Source organism: Oryctolagus cuniculus, chromosome 8, assembly GCF_964237555.1.
Source record: "Oryctolagus cuniculus chromosome 8, mOryCun1.1, whole genome shotgun sequence".
In the NCBI taxonomy this organism is placed as follows: domain Eukaryota; kingdom Metazoa; phylum Chordata; class Mammalia; order Lagomorpha; family Leporidae; genus Oryctolagus; species Oryctolagus cuniculus.
The window spans coordinates 13,485,614-13,507,358 of NC_091439.1; the positions used below are offsets into that span (position 1 = coordinate 13,485,614).

At 44.6% G+C, this 21,745-nt stretch overlaps 1 protein-coding gene across 35 annotated transcripts in view; it reads left to right on the forward strand.

The window, feature by feature from the left end:
• SH3D19 (SH3 domain containing 19) overlaps positions 1 to 14,172 on the forward strand; it is a 200,959-nt gene extending 186,787 nt beyond the window's left edge. For all 35 annotated transcript variants that reach the window (XM_051819352.2, XM_017347300.2, XM_070047423.1 and 32 more), the window contains 5 exons: positions 531 to 733; positions 1,166 to 1,218; positions 6,702 to 6,888; positions 7,281 to 7,378; positions 12,265 to 14,172. In XM_051819352.2, the coding sequence (XP_051675312.1) occupies positions 531 to 733; positions 1,166 to 1,218; positions 6,702 to 6,888; positions 7,281 to 7,378; positions 12,265 to 12,387 (664 nt within the window). In that variant the 3' untranslated portion in view covers positions 12,388 to 14,172. The remainder of the gene's footprint in view (positions 1 to 530; positions 734 to 1,165; positions 1,219 to 6,701; positions 6,889 to 7,280; positions 7,379 to 12,264) is intronic.
• Positions 14,173 to 21,745: the final 7,573 nt, after the last annotated feature.

Consider the following 21,745-nt stretch of genomic DNA (forward strand, 5'->3'; position numbering starts at 1 on the left):
GAAAAATACTATCATTTTGGGGCCTGTGCTGTGGTGTGGAAGGGAAAGCCGCCACCTCCAGTGCCGGCATCCCATATGGGCACCAATTCAAGACCTGGCTGCTCCACTTCCAATCCAGCTCTCTGCTATGGCCTGGGAAAGCAGTAGAAGATGGCCCAAGCCCTTGGGCCCCTGCACCCACATGGGAGACCTGGAAGAAGCACCTGGCTCCTGGCTTTGATCAGCGCAGCTCCAGCCGTTGCAGCCAATTGGGGAGTGAACCAGTGGATGGAAGACCTCTCTCACTCTCTTTACCTCTGCCTCTCCTTCTTTCTCTCTGTAACTCCAACTTTCAAATAAATAAATAAATCTTAAAAAAAAAAATACTATCATTTAGAAGTGTAAGTTACTCTTTTTCATGGAAAATTTAAAATTACTATACCTTGTTGCATTGTAAACACAGAACAGATATTTGCTGGAAGACTGAATGAAGGTTTTAAAGCATTTTAGAAGGTCATGCTCCCTAGTTTAACCATGTGTTCTTTTTTCAGAGGCTCGAGATGTGTTGCTCGGTTTGAATATATTGGGGACCAGAGGGATGAGCTAAGTTTCTCAGAGGGAGAAGTCATCATTCTTCAGGAGTACGTGAATGAGGAGTGGGCCAGAGGAGAACTTGGAGACAGAACTGGGATTTTTCCCCTTAACTTTGTAGAACTTCTTGAGGATTCTCCCACCTCTAGTGCAGATGTTTTAAGTGAGTACAAAGAACATAATCATGTCTTAATTCATATGAACCAAATAATACAGTAATACTGAAGCTGCATAATAATCTATATCACCACATTTTAAGACAGGCTGGAAAAATTATTTTTGAAATAGTTATTTGTATGGGATATTCATTTTTGTGGCCATCTCTCAAAATGCTTGTTGTTTGAGTGTTTCAGATATTTAGCCATAGCTTCACTTAAGGAGTTGCAAAGACTTTTAAGCAGAAATGGATTATACAGTTTAACATGTATCCTTCTTTACTTTACAGTTAAGTAAACAATCCAGAAAGGGGCAGGGTAACATAGCCAGTCCATGAAGACACTGATGTGAAATCCCAGACTTTTCACTCCCACCCAACAGTTTTTCTCTAATACTGTGTGATGATCTCATCTAATGTTTTGACTTGTTTTTAATATAGGCACAAAGGTACCACAGAAGACCAAAAAAGAAGATTCTGGCTCAAATTCTCAGGTACATTGTTTGAATACATAACTGTAGTGACTACCAGGTTTAGACCCTGGGGGGAATATTAAAATCATAATTAAATAAGGAACCAGTGCTTGGTGTAGCTATAAAGATGGCTACGGCTGACATCACGGTACCCGGGTTAGATTTCTGAGTCCAGCTTCTTCCCACGGCGACCCTGGGAGGCAGCTGTGATGGCTCAGGTGACTGTGTCCTTGCGGCCGCTCGTGTGGAAGACCCGGATTGAATTCCTGGCTCTGGCCCTGTTCTAGCTTCAGTCCTTGCAGGCATTTGGAGAGTGAGCCAGTGGATGGGAGCTCTATGTCTCCCCCGCCCCGCCTCTCCCCCCTCTCTCCCTCACCTCCTCCCTTTGTCCTTCCCATCTGCCTCTCCCCCTTTCTATCTCCTCTGTGTCTCTGTGCCTTTCAAATAATATCATCCTGATAGAAAAATGAGGAAAGAGACATGATTGGAGAATTCATAAAAGAGATACAATAAGTGGTTAATATTGAAAAAATACTGAACTTTATTAGCAGTCAAGGAAATGTACAAGAAAGACTAATAAAGCACTAGTTACCCTATCCAGTTAACAAAGATTCTCTCATTGTTATGTAACTGAACTCTAAACAAATGGTTATAAGCATTAAGTGTTTTTTTTTTTAATTTATTTGAAAGTCAGAATTACACAGAGAGGAGAGGCAGAGAGAGAGAGAGAGAGAGAGAAAGAGAGAGAGAGGTCTTCTATCCACTGGTTCACTCCCCAGATGGATGCAATGGCCGGAGCTGCACTGATCCAAAGCCAGGAGCCAGGAACTTCTTCTGGGTCTCCCACACAGGTGCAGGGACCCATGGACTTGGGCCATCTTCTGCTTTCCTAGGCCGTAGCAGAGAACTGGATTGGAAGTGGAGCAGCTGGGTCTGGAACCAGCACCCATATGGGATGTCAGTGCATCAGGCCAGGGCGTTAACCCACTGTACCATAGCACTGGCCCAGCATTAAATGTTTTAAAAAGATAATACAAATTATTACTATATATCATCCTAAGAAAAGGATAAAAAGAGAGACAAGGTTTTAGTCAGAAAGATGATCATAGAGGTACTATATAATAGGAAAAAATTGGGAACATCCTGAAATACTTACATGGCTGTTACTGGAAAATGTTCTGAAGCTATGAAAAAACTGGATTTATAAAATAAATGTCATGGGAGGAAAACATACATTATTATAAGCAAAGGAGATATAAAATTGAATATATTAGCATAAAAGATAAGAAGAAAATATATTTAAATTGGTTAAAATTGAATTGCTTCTGGGAGGTAAGATTTTATATATGGGTAGGTTTTTTCTACACCCTTATTTATACATATATGAACTTTACAAATGTTCAGAAACATTTATTCTAGTAATGGGAAAGAGAAAAACCTGGATTGAAATTTTTACACTGTGTGAAATGACTCCAGAAGTGCTTAAAGGAGGGAGGAGTGGGAGGAAGTTTGATACATCAGAGTGGTTGTGGCAACACTTGAGACCCCCACATCCCTTATTAGAGCACCTGGCTTTGAGTCCTGGCCCTGCTCGCAGTTCCAGCTTTCTGCTAATGTGCACCCTGCAAGGCAGCAGATGCCCGGAGCTCAAGGACTTGGGTCACTGCCACCCACGTAGGGGACTCGGATTGTGTTCTCAGTTCCTGGCTTTGGCCTGGCCCAGCACTGGCTGTTGTGGGTATTTGGGGAGGGAACCAGTGGATGGGAGATAGATTTATATATCTATCTATCTCTATCTTTCTCTCTCTCATATAATGTCTGTCTTTCAAATTAAAAAAGAAAAATGTTTTCAATAAAAAGAAATAAAAGTAGTAGGAACATAGTGACTTCTGTTGTTTGCTTTAAATTTAGAAGGGGTCATTGTGTTTGTTAGAAGAGTGTCACTTATAATTAGGCTGTGTGTCTCTTTAATTCTTTCACCCTCACACATTGATAAAGTCAAACAGGAAAGAAACTGATACAGTTCTCTGAAAAAATATTTACATGATTGCCTGCATGTGGGGAAGTACTAAATTCCAGTTTTTTAATATTTATTTATTTAAAAGACAGTGTTACCTGCTACGCCACAGCACCAGTTCCCTAAGTTCGTTTTTAGGGTTGGGTACTCAAGTACAGGAGCAAGAGAGCTAGAATTAGTGTTTTTTGTTTGCCTTTTTTTTTTTTTAAGTTTATTTATTTATTTGAAAGTCATTTACAGAGAGAAAGAGAGGGAGAGGAAGAGAGAGATATATCAGTCTTCCTTCTGCTGGTTCACTCTCTAAATGGCCACAACAGCCTGGGCTGGGCCAGCCCAAAACCAGGAGCCAGGAGCTTCTTCCAGGTCTCCCTCATGGGTGGCAGGGGCCCAAGTGCTTGGACTGCCCTACACTGCTTTCCCAGGTGCATAATCAGGAAGCTGGATCAGAAGCAGAGCAGCTGGGACTTGAACTGGCACCCGTATGGGATGCCGGCACTGCAGACTGTAGCTTAACCCTCTGCACCATGGTGCTGGCCCCTATTTTTTTGTTTTAAAAGCCACAGTTAGAATGGGCATTCTGGCCCAGTGGGTTAAGCTGTTGCTTTGGGACCACAACATTCCATATTGGAGTCCTGGCTACTCTTCCCATCCAGCTTCTTGCTAATCCCACCTGGGAGGCAGAGGAAGATGGTTCAAGTACTTGGGCTCTTGCCTCCCACTTGGGGGACCCGGATGGAGTTCTAGGCTAGATTTGTCCCAGCTCCCACCAGCCTTGGCTGTTTCAGGCATTTGGGGAGTAAACCAGCAGATAGAAGATCTCTGTCTGTCACTCCCTGACACTTTTGCCTTTCAAATAGATCAAAATAAACATTTCTTAAAAAGCCAAGTGCCGAGTACTGTGCTAAGTGTTCTACCTGCGTTATTTTGTTTAATCCTCACAGCAACCCCAGGATGAAGCTGAGGCTCAGGGGAAAAAAAAAATCTTGCCCAGTGTCACACAGCTGGGAAGTGGCCGAGCTGGGCTGGAACCTTTGCCTTTGTTCTAGTTGTAGTCCTCTCCTGCCTGCTTGGGCTTCTTGAATGTAGGGTGTCCATCCTGCCCTCACAGAGAGAAATCTCTGCTCTCATTGGAGGATTCCCTCACACTAGTCCACCACTGGTAGGCTTAGAGTTAACTACACGAAATAAAATGAAAAGTAGGAACTAACAAAGTCCCATGGCATGGACTCTGAACCTGGGAATGAACATACTGCCCCTTGTGATCCTCCCTGGTTTAGATAAACAGAGCCTCACTGAAAATTAGATACTTTCTCTGAATTTCTTCATAGTGTCATAAGTACTACGCACAAGTATTTAATGCTTTTGCCTTATTTTTAAATATAACTTAGTAAGAAAATACTTTTTGTTTAAGCATTCTATATGCCTTAAGAGCAGAAAACTACAAATTTTATCACACTTATAACTTAGGGTTATATTGTAAGAAAAAAGTTCTTGGAAACACTTTTTTTTTTTTTTTTTTTTGACAGGCAGAGTGGACAGTGAGAGAGAGAGAGACAGGGAGAAAGGTCTTCCTTTGCCGTTGGTTCACCCTCCAATGGCCGCCACGGCTGGCGCACTGCGCTGATCCGATGGCAGGAGCCAGGTACTTCTCCTGGTCTCCCATGGGGTGCAGGGCCCAAGCACTTGGGCCATCCTCCACTGCACTCCCTGGCCACAGCAGAGAGCTGGCCTGGAAGAGGGGCAACTGGGACAGAATCCAGCACCCCGACTGGGACTAGAACCCGGTGTGCCGGCACCACAAGGCGGAGGATTAGCCTAGTGAGCCACGGCACCGGCCGGAAACACTTCTAAAACTTGATAGCAACACAAAGTATTAGGTAATTTAAAGAAGACTTTCGGGGGCTGACACCATGGCTCACTTGGTTAATCCTCCGCCTGCGCCACCGGCATCCCATATGAGCGCCAGGTTCTAGTCCCGGTTGCTCCTCTTCCAGTCCAGCTCTCTGCTGTGGCCCGGGAAGGTAGTGGAGGATGGCCCAAGTGCTTGGGCCCTGCACCCGCATGGGAGACTAGGTAGAAGCACCTGGATCCTGGCTTCGGATTGGTGCAGCGCTGGCCGCAGCGGCCATTTGGAGGGTGAATCAATGGAAGGAAGACCTTTCTCTGTCTCTCTCACTGTATAACTCTGTCAAATAATAATAATAAAAAAAAGACTTTCGGGCCAGCGCTGTGGCATAGTAAGTAAAATCGCCACCTGCAGCAGTGCCGGCATCCCATATGGGCACCAGTTCAAGTCCCAACCGCTCCACTTCCAAACCAGCTCTCTGCTATGGCCTAGGAAAGCAGTGGTAGATGGCCCAAGTCATTGGGCCCCTTCACCTGTGTGAAACCCAGAGGAAGCTCCTGGCTCCTGGCTTCGGATCGGCGTGGCTCTGGCCATTGCGGCCATCTGGGGAGTGAACCAGTGGGTGGAAGACCTCTCTCTCTCTCTCTCTGCCTCACCTTCTCTCTCTGTGTAACTCTGACTTTCAAATAAATAAATCTTAAAAAAAAAAAAAAAAGAAGAAGAAGCCTTCAGGATTTGAAATCTTATGACCCCTCACCTTTTTTTTCCTACCATTTTTTAAAAGGTTTTATTTATGTATTTATTTATTTGAAAGACAGTTGAGAGAGAGAGAGGGGTAGAGACAGAGAGAGAAGTCTTCCATCTGTTATGACCCCTTACCTTTTTTTTCCCACCATTTTTTAAAAGATTTTATTTATTTATTTATTTATTTGAAAGACAGAGTTAGAGAGAGAGAAAGGTAGAGACAGAGAGAGAGATCTTCCATCCATTGGTTCACTCCTCAGATGGTCACAACGGCCAGATCTGCACCGATCCAAAGCCAGAAGCTTCTTATGGGTCTCCCATGTAGGTACAGGGGCCCAAGGACTTGGGCCATCTTCCACTGTTTTCCCAGGCCATAGCAGAGAGCTGGATCAGAAGTGAAGCAGCCGCATCTTGAACCAGCGCCCATATTGGATGCCAGCACTGCAGGAGGCAGCTTTACCCGCTATGCCACTGCACCTGCCCCCCACCCACCCACATTAGACCTTGTAGGACTCAATTTTTTTTGTTGTTTTGTTTTTTTGTTTTGTTTTGTTTTGTTTTGTTTTGTTTTGTTTTGTTTTTTGAAGAGGGATACAAACAGAGCCCTCATCCACTAGTTCATTTCCTAGATGCCCACAACATTTGGGACTGGACCAGGCCAAAACCAGAAGCTGAGAATTCAGTCCAAACCTCCTGTGTGGGTGGCAGGAACCCAGTTACTGCAGACATCGCTGCCGCCGACCAGGGTTGTGTGCTGGCAGGAAGCTGGAGTCAGGTGCAGAGCTGGAACTGGAATCCAGGCCCTCCAGTGTGGGATTCTTTCGTCCTAAGATTCGTTTCTTCCCAAATGCCTGTCCCAGAGCTCACATTTCTTACCAGACCTGTGCTTTGTACCAGGGCGACAGTCTCTCTGGAGAATGGTGTGAAGCTCTGCACAGCTTTACCGCGGAGACCAGTGAGGACTTATCTTTCAAAAGGGGAGACCGGATCCTGCTCCTGCAGCGTCTGGACTCCGACTGGTACCGGGGCAGACTGCATGACAGAGAGGGCATCTTCCCAGCAGCCTTTGTGCGGCCTTGCCCAGGTATGACAGCTACACGACGCGGCTCTTACTCTAAAACAGCAGCCAGGGTGTTTGAAACTCATACATTCCTGTCTCTGGCTGTGCTAGTGTGTCTGTTGTTCTAAGAATTGGCTCATAAAGTTGTGCAGAGTTCATTCATATACTCCTTTGTTGGAGGTGTGGAAAAATATTGAAATGCCTTCACTAAACAGTGGCTAACTGTGTCTGTTAAATATATTTTGTATAATTTTTTTCCAACAAAGAGAGCATCCTTCACTTTTTTGCATGTTAAATAAATTCAAAATTAAATCAAAATATCATATTCCAAGAGTGACAAGAGAGGTTTGTAAAATGTTTGGTTTTTGTTTAATCTGTTGTGTCTCTGTATATTTGAATTTTTGGTGTCTTCACAGCTGAGGCAAAAAGTACGTCTGCTAAAGCACTGAAGGGGAGGAAGGCCAAAGCCTTGTATGATTTCCATGGAGAGAATGAAGATGAGCTCACCTTCAAGGTCAGAGCTTGAATCTTTATGTAACCATATTAAGCACTGTAAACTTGGAAATGTCTTTAATTGAAGGGTAGGGCATTGCAGTGGAATATTGATCATTACCTAAGAATAAAGATATCTCAGCCCTGCATTTTAAGGGAAGAGATGAAAGAAAATGAATAGGGTATATAAGGTTGATAATGCACATTATCAACTGGGCTTTAAGATACTTGAAGAAGACCTTGGCTTCAGAACCCACAACCCCAAGGTAATTCCTTGCTCCTTGGCCTTAAAATGTCAGCTCTTATTTACATGAACATGTTTGTGTGGTAGCCCTAGTAAGGATGGCCCTCAGAGCCTCTAACTTGTCTTTGAAATCAGTGGAGAAATCAAATGGCATCTGATAACCATCTGCCGCTGTAGTCTTAAGCAGCCTACACCGGATTGCTAAGGCAATCTTTAGAGATTGTAAAGGCCCTGACCAGAGCTTTGGGGAAATGGTCCCAACCAATTGAGCTGCTTTGCAAAGGTTTTCATTGTTTTATTAAAGAAGCCTAAAATTTAACGTTAATCTTACTTCACCAAGGTACCTCTTATTTTTTCTTAAAGCAGTAATAGAGTATTCTTATGATTCTGTTTCCCAGTCCATAGTCGGCCTGTAGTCAGAAAAAAGCACGTAGGGTAGTACTTTGAGATTGTGCTAGAGGAAGAGAAAGGGTGGTTTTCGTAATTACTGCTGTGAGTATAGCCTGTGTTACACCTTGGTAAATTCTCCATCAATGAAGATATTCAGTCCTAGGCAAGTATGATGTAGAAAGAACAAAAGCACCAGAGGTGGGGCAGGCATTTGATCTAAAGGTTAAGACACCCACATCTTGTACCAGAGAGCTTAGGTTCAAGTCCCAGCTCTGCTCCTGCCAATCTGAGTGTCCTGCTAATGTGAACCATGGAAGAGAGTAGTGATAGCTCAAGTAGTTGAGAGCAGGATCCAGTTTCCTGGCTTCTGTCCAGCACAGCCCTGCGTGTATGCAGAGTAAACCAGCAGATGGGAGCTCACTCTCTGTCTCTGTGTTTCTCTGTGTATGTCTCTCTGCCTCCCAAATAAATGAATAAAATTTTTTTAAAAAAATCTTAAGAGTGCTTGGACAAGATAAGACTTAAAATAGAACTAACAAGATTCTTACTTGGCTGTAAAAAAAAAAAAAAGAAAAGAAAACACGGAGGTACTGGGTAGGTGCAGGCTTTTGAGGGAGTCAGAGGAGGCTTACTGAGATAGGTCAGCGTACGATGTTCCTGTTCTATGATGGAGTTTCCCTTTATTGTGACAATATTCTTTTAGTTTTTATACTAAAATGTCATTTCTATTATAAAGTACTATAATGATTGTATAATACTGTTATAAATACATTTCCTATGCTCTGTACCAAATGAAAAGCTATTAGTAGATTCTTCAAAAAATTTTTCTAATGTCTTATTCCTTAAAACCTATAAGTTTGGGGCTGGCGCCGCAGCTCACTATGCTAATCCTCCGCCTTGCGGCGCCGGCACACCGGGTTCTAGTCCCGGTCGGGGCGCCGGATTCTGTCCCGGTTGCCCCTCTTCCAGGCCAGCTCTCTGCTGTGGCCCGGGAAGGCAGTGGAGGATGGCCCAAGTGCTTGGGACCGGCACCCCATGGGAGACCAGGAGAAGTACCTGGCTCCTGCCATCGGATCAGCGCAGTGCGCCAGCCGTGGCGGCCATTGGAGGGTGAACCAACGGCAAAGGAAGACCTTTCTCCCTGTCTCTCTCTCTCTCACTGTCCACTCTGCCTGTCAAAAAAAAAAAAAAAAAAACAAAACAAAAAAACCTATAAGTGTGGAAACTTATCTTAGTCTTCAGAGTCATCGACTCAAATTTATTTTATCTTTACAAAAATTTTACTGCAAGAGAATCTGAATTCAAATATGGGTGTCCCTTCATTTAACTTATGTTCTGTCAGTCTAAATGACAGTCCATAGTATCCTCCAGAAAATAGGCTGATTTATTTTACAAAGACTAAGTTTAAGGTAGTTCTGGAATTTTTTTTTCTTTTGTTAAGGGATTCTGCATTGCTTTCAGTGTTGTTGGACTTTAATATTTTATTAAATATCGCCGGCGCCACGGCTCACTAGGCTAATCCTCCGCCTTGTGGCGCCGGCACACCGGGTTCTAGTCCCGGTTGGGGCACCGGATTCTGTCCCGGTTGCCCCTCTTCCAGGCCAGCTCTCTGCTGTGGCCCGGGAGTGCAGTGGAGGATGGCCCAGGTGCTTGGGCCCTGCACCCGCGTGGGAGACCAGGAGAAGCACCTGGCTCCTGCCATTGGATCAGTGTGGTGCGCCAGCTGTGGCGGCCATTGGAGGGTGAACCAATGGCAAAGGAAGACCTTTCTCTCTCTCTCTCTCTTTCACTGTCCACTCTGCCTGTCAAAAAATTAAAAAAAAAATATTTTATTAAATATCCACAGAATATCACTAGGTAGAACTTATTTTGAAAAGTTGTCCTAGCCCTCAGAAAACTGACATGGTATGTAAGTATGGACCACAGCTAAGGGAAACATATTTAGCCAACCATTATATTGTAATTTAGAAATCAGAAGGAACTTATTTATTATAGGAACTTTGGCCAGAACTTTTACAGATTTTAGTAGAGAGTAAAATAATGACCTCTGAGAGCATGTTTCCTTTCCATTTTTCATAAGGAAAAGCCTTAAACCATTTTTCCAAAGGACAGTGTGCTGTAGCTACAAATAAATGCATTTAGCTAAATAAAACATACGTTTTTAAAATGTTTATTTATTGGCTGACGCCACGGCTCAATAGGCTAATCCTCCACATGCGGCACCAACACACCGGGTTCTAGTCCCGGTCGGGGTGCCGGATTCTGTCCCGGCTGCCCCTCTTCCAGGCCAGCTCTCTGCTGTGGCCAGAGAGTGCAGTGGAGGATGGCCCAGGTGCTTGGGCCCTGCACCCCATGGGAGACCAGGAGAAGTACCTGGCTCCCGGCTTTGGATCAGCGCGGTGGCCGTAGCAGCCATTTGGGGGGTGAACCAATGGAAGGAAGGCCTTTCTCTCTGTCTCTCTCTCACTGTCTAACTCTACCTGTCAAAAATATATATATTTATTTATTTGAGAGACAGAGCATTGGTTCTCTCCCCAAAATGCCTGCAACAGCTAGGGCTAGGCCTGACTAAAACTGAAGTCAGTCCATGTCTCTCATGTGGGCGGCAGGGACCCAAATACTTGAGCATCTCTGCTACCTTCCAGGGTGTGCATCAGCAGGAAGCAGAGTCAGGAGTTTGAGGCGGGCATCAAACCTAGGAACTCCAGTGTGGAACATCGCCTGTTTGGCACAGTACCCACCCCAAAAATATTCTTCAGAGTTGCCAGGGTCATCTTACAGCATCATAGAATCTTTTTTTTTTTTTTTATTTTTGACAGGCAAGAGTGGATAGAGAGAGAGACAGAGAGAAAGGTCTTCCTTTTTGCCGTTGGTTCACCCTCCAATGGCCGCCGCAGCCGGCACACCATGCTGATCCGAAGGCAGGAGCCAGGTGCTTCTCCTGGTCTCCCATGGGGTGCCGGTCCCAAGCACTTGGGCCATCCTCCACTGCCTTCCCGGGCCACAGCAGAGAGCTGGCCTGGAAGAGGGGCAACCGGGACAGAATCCGGTGCCCCGACCGGGACTAGAATCCGGGGTGCCGGTGCCACTAGGTGGAGGATTAGCCTAGTGAGCCGCGGCGCCGGCCAGCATCATAGAATCTTAAACCCAGATTCTAAGAAATGATTAGGAACCATAATGAACTAAAATCCTTCATCTGCCGAAGGGTTGTAATTCACACATGAATAAGACCCACAGCCCCTTTGACTGACCTGATGAGAATATGAGAATAAAGCTCTTGAGACAGGAAAAAAATGCAGAATTGATGCTGTGGCCATGGAGGAATGCAACAAGCCAAGTGGTAGAGGAGAAATACCATCTGTGCACAAATAAATATGGAGTACAAAATGCTTAGAATGTTGATAAAAGGTAATTACAGTGAAAGCCGTTGTAGGTAAAAAGATCCGTGGTGAAATATGCCAGCTGTAACCCAGTGGTTAGGAATCCAAGCCCTGGAGTCACACTGGATTTGGATCCTGGCTTTTCCACTGCGTAGACATAGAACGCTGGCAAGTCACCTATCTGCCTGAACGTCAGCTTCCTGTCCATGAACATGCAGCTCTAAAATGAGGGCAGTAATTTTGTAACCCATCTCCGGGACTGCAGTGTTGTTTACATGAGTGAGTTCCTGTCACTTTTTTAGAATAGGGCAAGGCTTACAGCAAGCACATGGCTCACTCTCTGGCCCGAGTCTGTGCACATATATTAGCTTCCTGGGGTCCTCCCTGCTGGTCCTAATGAGGTGGCTACACCATATTCCCTCCCCGCTTTGGCTGCTTATTTGTCTTACTCTACGGTGAGACCTTTCTTCTTTCCCACAGCGCTCAGAACAGTGTCTGACACATAGTCGGTGCTCAGTAAATGGTTGTTGGATGAAGGAAAGGAAAGCATATATGTGTGTATGAAACTTAATTATTCAAGGGTGATTTTGCATTAGGAATGGTGAATTTGGAGTGCACAAAATAGAAGTGGGGAGGTCAAAGTGTAGCAGTGTAGCAAGGCTGACAATGGAAAGGGAATGAGCAACAGGTGCACAAGTACGTGGCATCATTAGGAGCGGAGCATATTTATGGTGCATCGCTTCATTCTCTCGGCATTTCAGGATAGATGGGTTGTATAAACAGAGCCTTATTCATGCCATTCCAGGTGTGCTACTCACCATGCACTGTATAGTCTGTATAGTCTGTATAGTCAAAAGAAGCCAATAATTATTTTCAATTCCTGTCTCCTTACAGGCTGGGGATATAATAACAGAGCTGGAATCTGTAGATGATGACTGGATGAGCGGAGAACTAATGGGAAAATCTGGAATATTTCCCAAAAACTATGTTCAGTTTCTACAAGTCAGCAAAAGGTGAAGCTAGTCTGTGTTCCTTGGCACAAGAACTCACTTGAACTGTCTCTTTGACGATCAGATATGTTTTTGCACTATTTTTTTAAACTGAAACAAAAATATCCACAATGTCCATGGTACACTAGAATTTTTTGAAAGCAGAAAACTTCTAGGTTTTGTAGTTAGCTTTCATTCACAGTAGAAATATGTATGGAAACCCATGAGCTAGGATTCTAGCGGGGAAAACATCTAACAGGCTTTTAGCAAGGCAGTTACCCGTTTCCCCCAGGGAAAGTGTCTGGTGCCGTGGCAGCCTGGGGAGGCTTACAAGCAAAAGTTGCACTTGGACATCTGTTTTAATCAGCACGTGAATTAACCATGCTTCCTCGTTTTTTACTTTAGTTTAAAAAGAGTATATTTGACATTCTACATGCTGAGCTATCAGGCCTTGGTTGGTAATCTAAATTCCATTTTTGATATTCAAATTAATTCTAGCAGCTTGAGCACATTAGCCTCATTACCAGGGCAGACCTGTGCTTCAGCAGGAATAGTCTGTTAACGAGTTGGAGCATTTGTAAGGACGTGGTGAAGTCCGCCCATCCTCACCGAACGCTCCTTGCATTTCCCATTTGTGTAAGGAACTGCGGGACATCAGCTTTTGATGTGTCTTGGACTGAAGACCCACAGCCGTCCCTGAAATGCCGTGCTAACACAGCTAACCCCTCCACGCGTGTGCCATACTTACTTCTTTCCTCAACATCCACTTCATGTTAACAGGGTTATTATAAAGCACATCTTCTGAATCTGCAATCATTCCTTTGACAATTACTGGTACCCAAAGGAAAATCCATTTTCTTTGCATTACCCCAGTAATACATAAAAGCTGTGTCTTGTTGTGACAGTACATTATGAATCACATACAGTGTCTTAGAATGCAGAAGAACTCTTAGGATGGAAAACAGTGCCAAGCTGCACAGCTCATTTCTTTGCAGTATAATCAGAATGAGAGGCAATTTAAGAGGACTGAAGGCTGGTACTTTTTTCTGTGCATCCCTGCATAATGATCAGGATAAATGAAGAAACACTTTCCTGCTATCCGTTGTTACACCTTCCAAGCTTAAGGTAATGGTAGTTCTTTACATGACTGAATGAATGGCATGTTATGGGCGAGAGCCAAATGGGTTGAAGACAATCTGCCAAACAGATCAGTGAAGTAGAATTTCATTGGAAATGGAAAACACTTTCCCAACAATATCCTTGACTTTCTTCTGTTTTTAAGAAGAGTTTCATATGCTGGACCACTTTTTAGCTTCTGTCGTTTTTTCTCATTGTCCAGAATGTTAGGCAACCAGTGGTCACACCATTACATGAGCATGGAGTTATGTAAGAAAGGTAATATTCACTTTGTCTTTGACTTACGTTTATCTTCCTGTTCTTTGGTTACATTTTATTTTGGAGTATGGGACCTGTTTATTCCTAAATTGTGTTTTGGATAAAGAAGAGAGTACAAAGAAAATTCTTAACAGATTTCACTTGAAAGTGATTTCCTCAGAAATCAGTGACAAAATGTTATCAAAATGAAATCCCCCTTGGCAGCTGTACGACAGCAGGAAGCAACATGGAGATATGGAATGGGACATAAATTATCTATCTTTGCCTGTATAATTTTAAAATCTTTTATTGAACATTCAAAGACCTATCTTCATTGGAGAAAAATATCCTCAAATTTTGGCCTTCTGTCAGCAGAATGATACGTGCAATAGTTGTATATCTACTTGACACTGTAATAAACTGAACTGAACTTTTCAAAGCACCTTTCTCATCTGAGTTTTTTGACAATGGAGATTGTATCTTTATATTTCCAGTTGTTTGCACCTTACAGGTTGGTTGGTTGGTTGGATGGATGGGTGGATGGATGGATTGATGGATTCAGGACTTTCATATACATCAATACTATATCACTGTCTTTTGTTTTTGTTAACAAAAATCTATATTGAAATAAACTGCAGCTTAATGTCATTTCACTCTATCATGCTCTTTTTTTTTTTCTTTTGCCATTTATTTCCCATTCAGCTGACAGAAGGCAAAAATGTAGCCTGTGGGTTTGAAAGCAAGACTCAACCAAGTTTGAGGAGAAACATAATTTTTATATGTAGTAAATTTCATTGGGAGAGAGAGGAATGTATTCCATTTCAGTAAGTTTAGGTGAAAACCTCATACTTTTCTTCCCAACCTCCTCAAATCCTGAATCTGAGTCTTTTTTTTTTTTAAGTAGGTTAAAAGTGAAGAAGCCATTTAATTATAATCTTACCCGTAGACACTAAAAGGCAGCACATCTCTATGAATGATACCCCCGGTTACATGGCTAGATGGACATCAAGGCCTTGAAATCTTTTTGTAACATTCAGAATGAAAGAAATCCTTGTGTTTATCAAAATTTACTCTTAAAACTGTCATTTAAAGACATTTTTCTGTAGTGCTGTAAGTTAATACTCTTGATAATCATTGTTTAGTTTTTATTCAGTTTCTTAGGCTTTGATAAATATACCTAGAAAAAATAGTGATGAATACGTGGACTACTAACAGAATATGTTCAGTATAATCATTAATGGTTTATCCCTTTTAATTAATGTCAGAGGCACATTGGTGATGTGATTCATGATTCAATGTCATTTTGAATGCCATTGAATAATCCTTTGCATTTTTTTTTCAGAACTAATAGGAAATCATTTTCTAACCTATGCTTTTAAAAAGTAAACTTCATTGTCATTCAAGAAGGAATGAAATACAAGTCTTAATTTAGAACAACACCGCCATCTAGTGGCCTGTCACTTAGTTACAAGCTCAAACTGTTAAACCATGCCAGAGTCCTTGGAAACCAGACGTCAGCCTGCAGAGATTAAATGATTTGCCTAAGGTCACAGAATTACTAGAAGAGCCTAAAGTAAAACAGTTCTACTGATTCCCAATCCAGTAGTTTTTCCCTTTGTGCTCAAAATTGATAACATTGTTCCTTTAGCAGTTGAACAAGTATAATTGATCAGTTTTGCTGGCTTTTCTGCAAAAGTTGGAACTTCGTAGTACAGTGCTTAGGATCGGAAAGAGCTACATAGAATACATTTAAAGCCTGGAATTTCTCTTTCCTGTTGGCTTCACAGTTTAATGTAGAGTTTGTATCTTTGTTCCTAGAAATTCAAACATGAACTGAATTGTCATTGGAGATTTCTTTTTCTATTTAATAGGGAACCTTGAAAGGTTTAGAACGTCGGATCTTGTACAAGTATATCTGTGCTCTCGGTATCAGCAGAGCAGTGTCAAGCCTAGGTTATCATATAAATACAGCACAAAACATGGTTGTCTAGTATTTTGAGTCTAACAGATAAACCTAAATTCTGTTAAGCTAACATCTATATTTCAGAGTCTCTGACACATTCTAGATTGTTTTTTAAAGGAATTTTAGTTCTATGTATACTGTGGTGGTTTAAGCCTGCAAACTAGACAGTAATTCAAGTAAATCTTTTTCAGGAAAAGTAGTGATTCGAATTCATGATTTAGAGGGGCTGGCATTGTGGTGCAGTGGGTTGGGCCACAAGTTGAGACGCTGGCATCTCATATCAGAGATACATGACAACTCATACTGAGTTTCAGATACTCTACTTCCCATCCAGCGTCCTGCTAATGCTCTTGGGAAGGCAGTGGAGAAAGGCCCAGGTACTGGGGCCCTGCCACACATGTGGAAGAGCAGGATGGAGCTGGCTTCAGCCTGGCCCAGACCTAGCCATCAGTGGTGGTGATTTTGGGAAATGAACCAGCAGATGGATGATCTCTCCCTTTTTGTGTCGCTGCGCATTTCAAATAAATACATATTTTCTTAAATTCACAATTCTGAAATGAATGCCATCTATTGGTTATCTTTGTACTTTTCACAAAAATTAACCCTGATTATTATTCTATATTTAGTTCTTTATGATTAAATTAAAAGGAACAGCTGTATTTATTCCCCAGTCATTTAGAAGTACTTTCCTGGATGGAGAGCCTCCTGACTGAATGACCATTGGTCTCTGGGCTCCCAAATGACCCGCAGCTGGAGAGCAGAGTTACTGCTTCCCGAGGGCCTCAGAACATTTGGCTTACTCCCCCAGTACAAGACTATACCTAATGGGGCCAGCTCTATGGTACAGCAGGTTAAAGCCACAGCCTGCAGTGCCAGCATCCCATATGGGCACCACTTTGAGTCCCAGCTGCTCCACTTCCAATCCAACTCCCTTCTAATGCACCTGGGAAAGCAGCAAAGGATGGCCCAACTCCGTGCGTCTGTACAGCCACGTGGGAGACCCAGAGGAAGCTCCTGGCTTCAGCGTGGCCCAGCCCAGTCATTGAGGCCATTTGGGGAGAGAACCAGCAGCTGGAAGATCTGTCTCCTTTTCTCTCTCTCAGTAACTGCCTTTCAAATAAGTAAATAAATCTTTCTTTAAAAAAAATAATAAAATGCATAAAAAAGACTATACCTAAGGTAACTCTAGGGAGTAGTGGTATCTTGTTTTAGACATATGAAAGTACTGAAGGTATTAAAAAATAAACAGATGAAAAAAGATCCACTTCATCACTGTAGCACAGATGAATGTGGGGGAACTAACAGAGGCCTTCGCTGTCAGAGTGGCGTGGCCAGGCTGTCAGTCCAGACTCCACTGCATTGAGGAGTTGCGGGTGCAGCTCGAAAGCAAGAGACCGCCTGAGCACTCACGTGTTGTGTGTATGTACAAGGCCGCCCTGCGCGGGTGTGTCAGCATGGCGATGGAGGGCCTCCGCTCTGTTGCTTGTCATATTCTAGTTGGTGAACACAGAAACAGGCTGTTTATGAAGAGGAGGAGGAGGAGGAGGCCACACGAGTTCAGCACTTCAGAAAAGACAAGAATCTGCACCACATTCTCATATAGGGCTGCCGAGCAGACGCCCACCCACTGTGGTCCCCACGAAGCCAGCAGCCAGATCACTCATGCTGCACGAAGGGAGCTCTCCTGCAGGACGTGGCAGTGGGCACTGCCAGCAGCCCGTGAGTGGTGGTAACACTGACCGTGCCCACCGGGCAGTGGGACAGCATGATCCAGTGTGGCCAGCTGCTTCCGGAAAGTGACGCCCAGGCCCCGGTACAGAGCACAGTGTGTGCAGCCCGGTTCCTGAACGCCACGGTAGCCAAGGAGTTGGTTCCAGACTGAAGTAGGTGTGAAGGGATAAGTTCGGTGTGTGGAACGCACACCCAGAGTAGGACAGACAGACATGAAAATGCAGCAAATCCATGAGCTAGCTGGTGGGGCTCATTTTGTGGCTGGGATGAGAAAGTACGTAAAATACATGGGTAGTATTTTTGTGAGTTTTGACGATTAGGTACATCATACAGCTCAATGTACAGAGCATTTCTGTCGCCCTAGAAAGCGCTTTCATACCCCTTTCCAGCCACATTACCCTCCCCTGCCCCTCCAGAGGCAGCCGCTGTTCTGATGGCTGTCACCACAGGTGAGTGTTTCTTCTGTTCTCTCTTCTGGCTTCTTTTGCTCAATGTAATATTTTTGAGAGTTTCCCATGTGGAGCCAGCAATTACTCATTCCCTGAGTGGTTTTTGAACATAGGAATATACCAGTTTTTTCACCCATTCTCCTATTTGTTTTTCAATTTTTAACTACTAAGAATGAAACTGGGGCCGGCGCCGCGGCTCACTAGGCTAATCCTCCGCCTTGCGGCGCCGGCACACCGGGTTCTAGTCCCGGTCGGGGCGCCGGATTCTGTCCCGGTTGCCCCTCTTCCAGGCCAGCTCTCTGCTATGGCCCGGGAGTGCAGTGGAGGATGGCCCAAGTGCTTGGGCCCTGCACCCCATGGGAGACCAGGCTCCTGCCATCGGATCAGCGCGGTGCGCCGACCACAGCGTGGCGGCCATTGGAGGGTGAACCAACGGCAAAAGGAAGACCTTTCTCCCTGTCTCTCTCACTATCCACTCTGCCTGTCAAAAAAAAAAAAAAAAAAAAAAAAAAGAATGAAACTGATGTGAACTTTTAAAAACATTTTTTTGAAAAGACTTAGATTTATTTTATTTGAAAGGCAGAGTTACAGAGAGGGAGAGACAGAGGTATCTTCTATCTTCTGTCTGCTGGTTCACTCCCCCGGTGCCTCAATGGCCAGAGCTAGGCCAATCCGAAGCCAGGAGCCAGGAGCTTCTTTTCGGTCTCCCATGTGGGTGCAGGGGCCCAAGGACTTGGGCCATCTTCTTTTGCTTTCCCAGGCCATAGCAGAGAGCTGGATCAAAAGTGGAGCAGCCTGGACTCAAACTGGTTCCCATATGGGATGCCAGTGCCCTAGGCAGCCCCGCTACACTAGTCCCAGATTTGGATATTTTTAAAGATTAATTGTATTTATTTGAAAGAGTGACAACTTCCATCCACTGGTTCATCCCTCCAAATGGCTGCAAGGGTCAAGACTGGTCCGGGCCAGAGCAGGAGCCCAGGAACTCCATTCAGGTCCCACATGGGTGGCAAGGGTGCAAGTACTCGGGCCATCATTTGCCGCCTCCCGGGTGCGTGAGTGGGAAGCTGGATGAAAGGCAGAGGTAGAACTCCGCCCATCCTAGGCAATCCAGTATGAGACAGTGGGCATCCCAAGAAGCTTAACCCGCTGCTCCACAGTGCCCACCCCATGACTGGGTGTTTAGTGACATTAAGGCATTATTGGAATTCGGAGGTATGCTAATAGGACTGTGGTCATGTTTCTAGTTAATTATTTTAGAGATACAAGCCCAAACGTGTACATTTGATACATTGTATTTGCTTCAGAATAATCAGGGAGGCCAAGTGTTGGGAATTGTGCAGAACTTGATGTTTTACCCAACTTTAAGCTGTAAAGTCAGTCTGCCCTGGCTTCATAGGTTCTGGAAGAAGATCTGGGTAAGACGAGAAGACATATAAATATATAAATATAAACTACATTTTATTACGGCCAATAGTTTTTAATAGCAGCCAGTTTCATATTTGTTTGTGTCAGTTTCCCCCATGCCCTCCAAATCTCAAGGAGAAGATGCACAGAGCTCCTCATTCGGTGGAGTGAGTTACGAGAGAGGAGCACCAAGATTTACCGCTTTCCCAGCAAGCAGAAGCAAGCCTGCGTTTTTCCTGGGGAGACATTACCTCACCCTCAGGGTTGCTCACAAGGACGCAGATGCAAGCCTGAGAGGTGGCCCAAGCAGAGAGCAGTCAGCGGACTACAGTCTTGGCATACTTAGCAAGAACGTGCAGGAACACTCGTGGCCCACAAGCAGGCTGCCTCTCCCAAATCCACAGCTCAGCCTGACACATTCTTGGCCAGACTTGAGTTTTCACATGGGTAAATTGCTCTTGTGGCACTTGATTAATCTAACCAACAGAGGCGAGAAGCAAATCCATTCAGATTGTCCCATTCGACATTTAATTAAGGCTATTATCAGTAAGATTCAAAGCAGCAGATAAAGCCACCCTGTAGTATTGATCAGTCATGCGCTGGGGCCTCAGACGCTGAGTTATGAGCAAGTCCTGGGGTTGACCAGTTGGACTCAGTGTAGGCCCGAGGCATTCTAAGATCAAAGTATTCATTGTAATCTGCACAAGGAAGGCTAAACTGATCCGCCAAACTTTGAAGTCATGCTCAGTAGTTAGAAGGACGATAGAGGGACAAAAAAGCAGCCACTCCTGTCCTCAGTGGTACATTTTTTGCCCACATACAAAAGTATAAACCCCTTGGGCACAAGCCACTTCAGTTCAGGGTTTGTTGTTGGCCCTGATTTGTATCCTCGCTGCATTGATTAGATCACAGGGCAGTGTCGCCAGGTCCCTGCGACTTCACAGGCATGATCGTCAGATTGCATTAAGACTGCGTTCATGCTCCTGTCTTTATACATTCAAATTTGGGAGTTGCTGTTGATTGAGGCCTCAAGACGTCAACAGTGATACCTGAGTTTTTCTGTTTTCACAGTACATGGACAGGGATGACGGCAGCAGATCAAGTCTGAAGCTGCCACTTGATAGGGGTGGTGGTTTCGAATCAAGAGCACTGTGGTGAGGCCAGTGCTGTGGTGGAGCAGGTGAAGCCGCCACCTGCAGTGCCGGCATCCCATATGGGTGCAGTTTGTGTTCCGGCTGCTCCACTTCCGATCCAGCTCTCTGCTATGGCCTGGGAAAGCAGTGGAAGATGGCCCAAGTCCTTGGGTCCCTGCACCCATGTGGGAGACCTGGAAGAAGCCCCTGGCTCCTGGCTCGGGATCAGCGCAACTCCGTCCATTGCGGCCAATTGGGGAGTGAACCAGCAGATGGAAGACCTCTGTCTCTGTCTCTCTCTCTCCGTCTCCCTCTCCTTCTCTCTGTATAACTCTGACTTTCAGATAAATAAAACTTAAAAAAAAAAAAAAAAAGCACTGTGCTTCCAACTGGGGGCAGTTTTGCTGCCCAGGGGCCATTTGGAAATGTATGAAGATATTTTGACATAACTGGAGAGAACATACTACAGGCATCTAGTGGGTGGAGACAGATGATACCAATAACTTCTGAGCATCTTACAGAACATTCAGGATGGTTCTTCACAACAATGAATTACCCGGCCTAAAATAGCAGTAGTGCCAAGGTTTGGGAATCTAAGAATTCCCTTCCCTCTCTCCTGCAGCGTAAGGTATGTTTCTCCTCCTGGGCCAGGGTGCTGGTTTTCCCTCCCCTGCACAGAACTGGCACCTGTAACCCAAGCTTCTCTCCCGTCACCCCTTCTTTCGCCCAGACCTTTGTCTCAGCCAAGAGGAGATAGTCCCTTTCTGGAGACTCATATTTTGTGACAGCTACCTCACTGGGTGTGTGGAACAGACAGAGGTTAGGGTGGCATAGTCGGAAACCTGTTTGATATAATGGGAGCAAGAGCCAAGAATAAAGGGACTTTATTTACATCTTTATCTCCAGGTAAAGTGCTTGCCCCATAATGTGGCCTCAGTTAACTTAAGCCAAATGAGTCAGCTTTTGGCCAGGGTCACCAAGAGAAAGAGTTCTATAATTTTTTTTTTTAAGATTTATTTATTTGAGTCAGTTACAGAGATGGAGAAAGAGCACTCTTCCATCCTCTGGTTCACTCCCCAAATGGCCACAATGGCAAGGGTTGGGCCAGGCCAAAGGCAGGAGCCAGCAGCTTATTCTAGGTCTCCCACATGGGTGGCAGGGGTCCAAGCCCTTGTGCTATACTCCACTGCTTTCCCAGGCACATTAGCAGGGAGCTGGATCAAAGTGGAGCAGCCAAGACTTGAATTGGTGCCCATATGGGATGCAGGAGCTGCAGGTGGCAGCTTAACACCACAGCACTGGCCCCAGCAAGTCTAGGGTGGCAGAAGT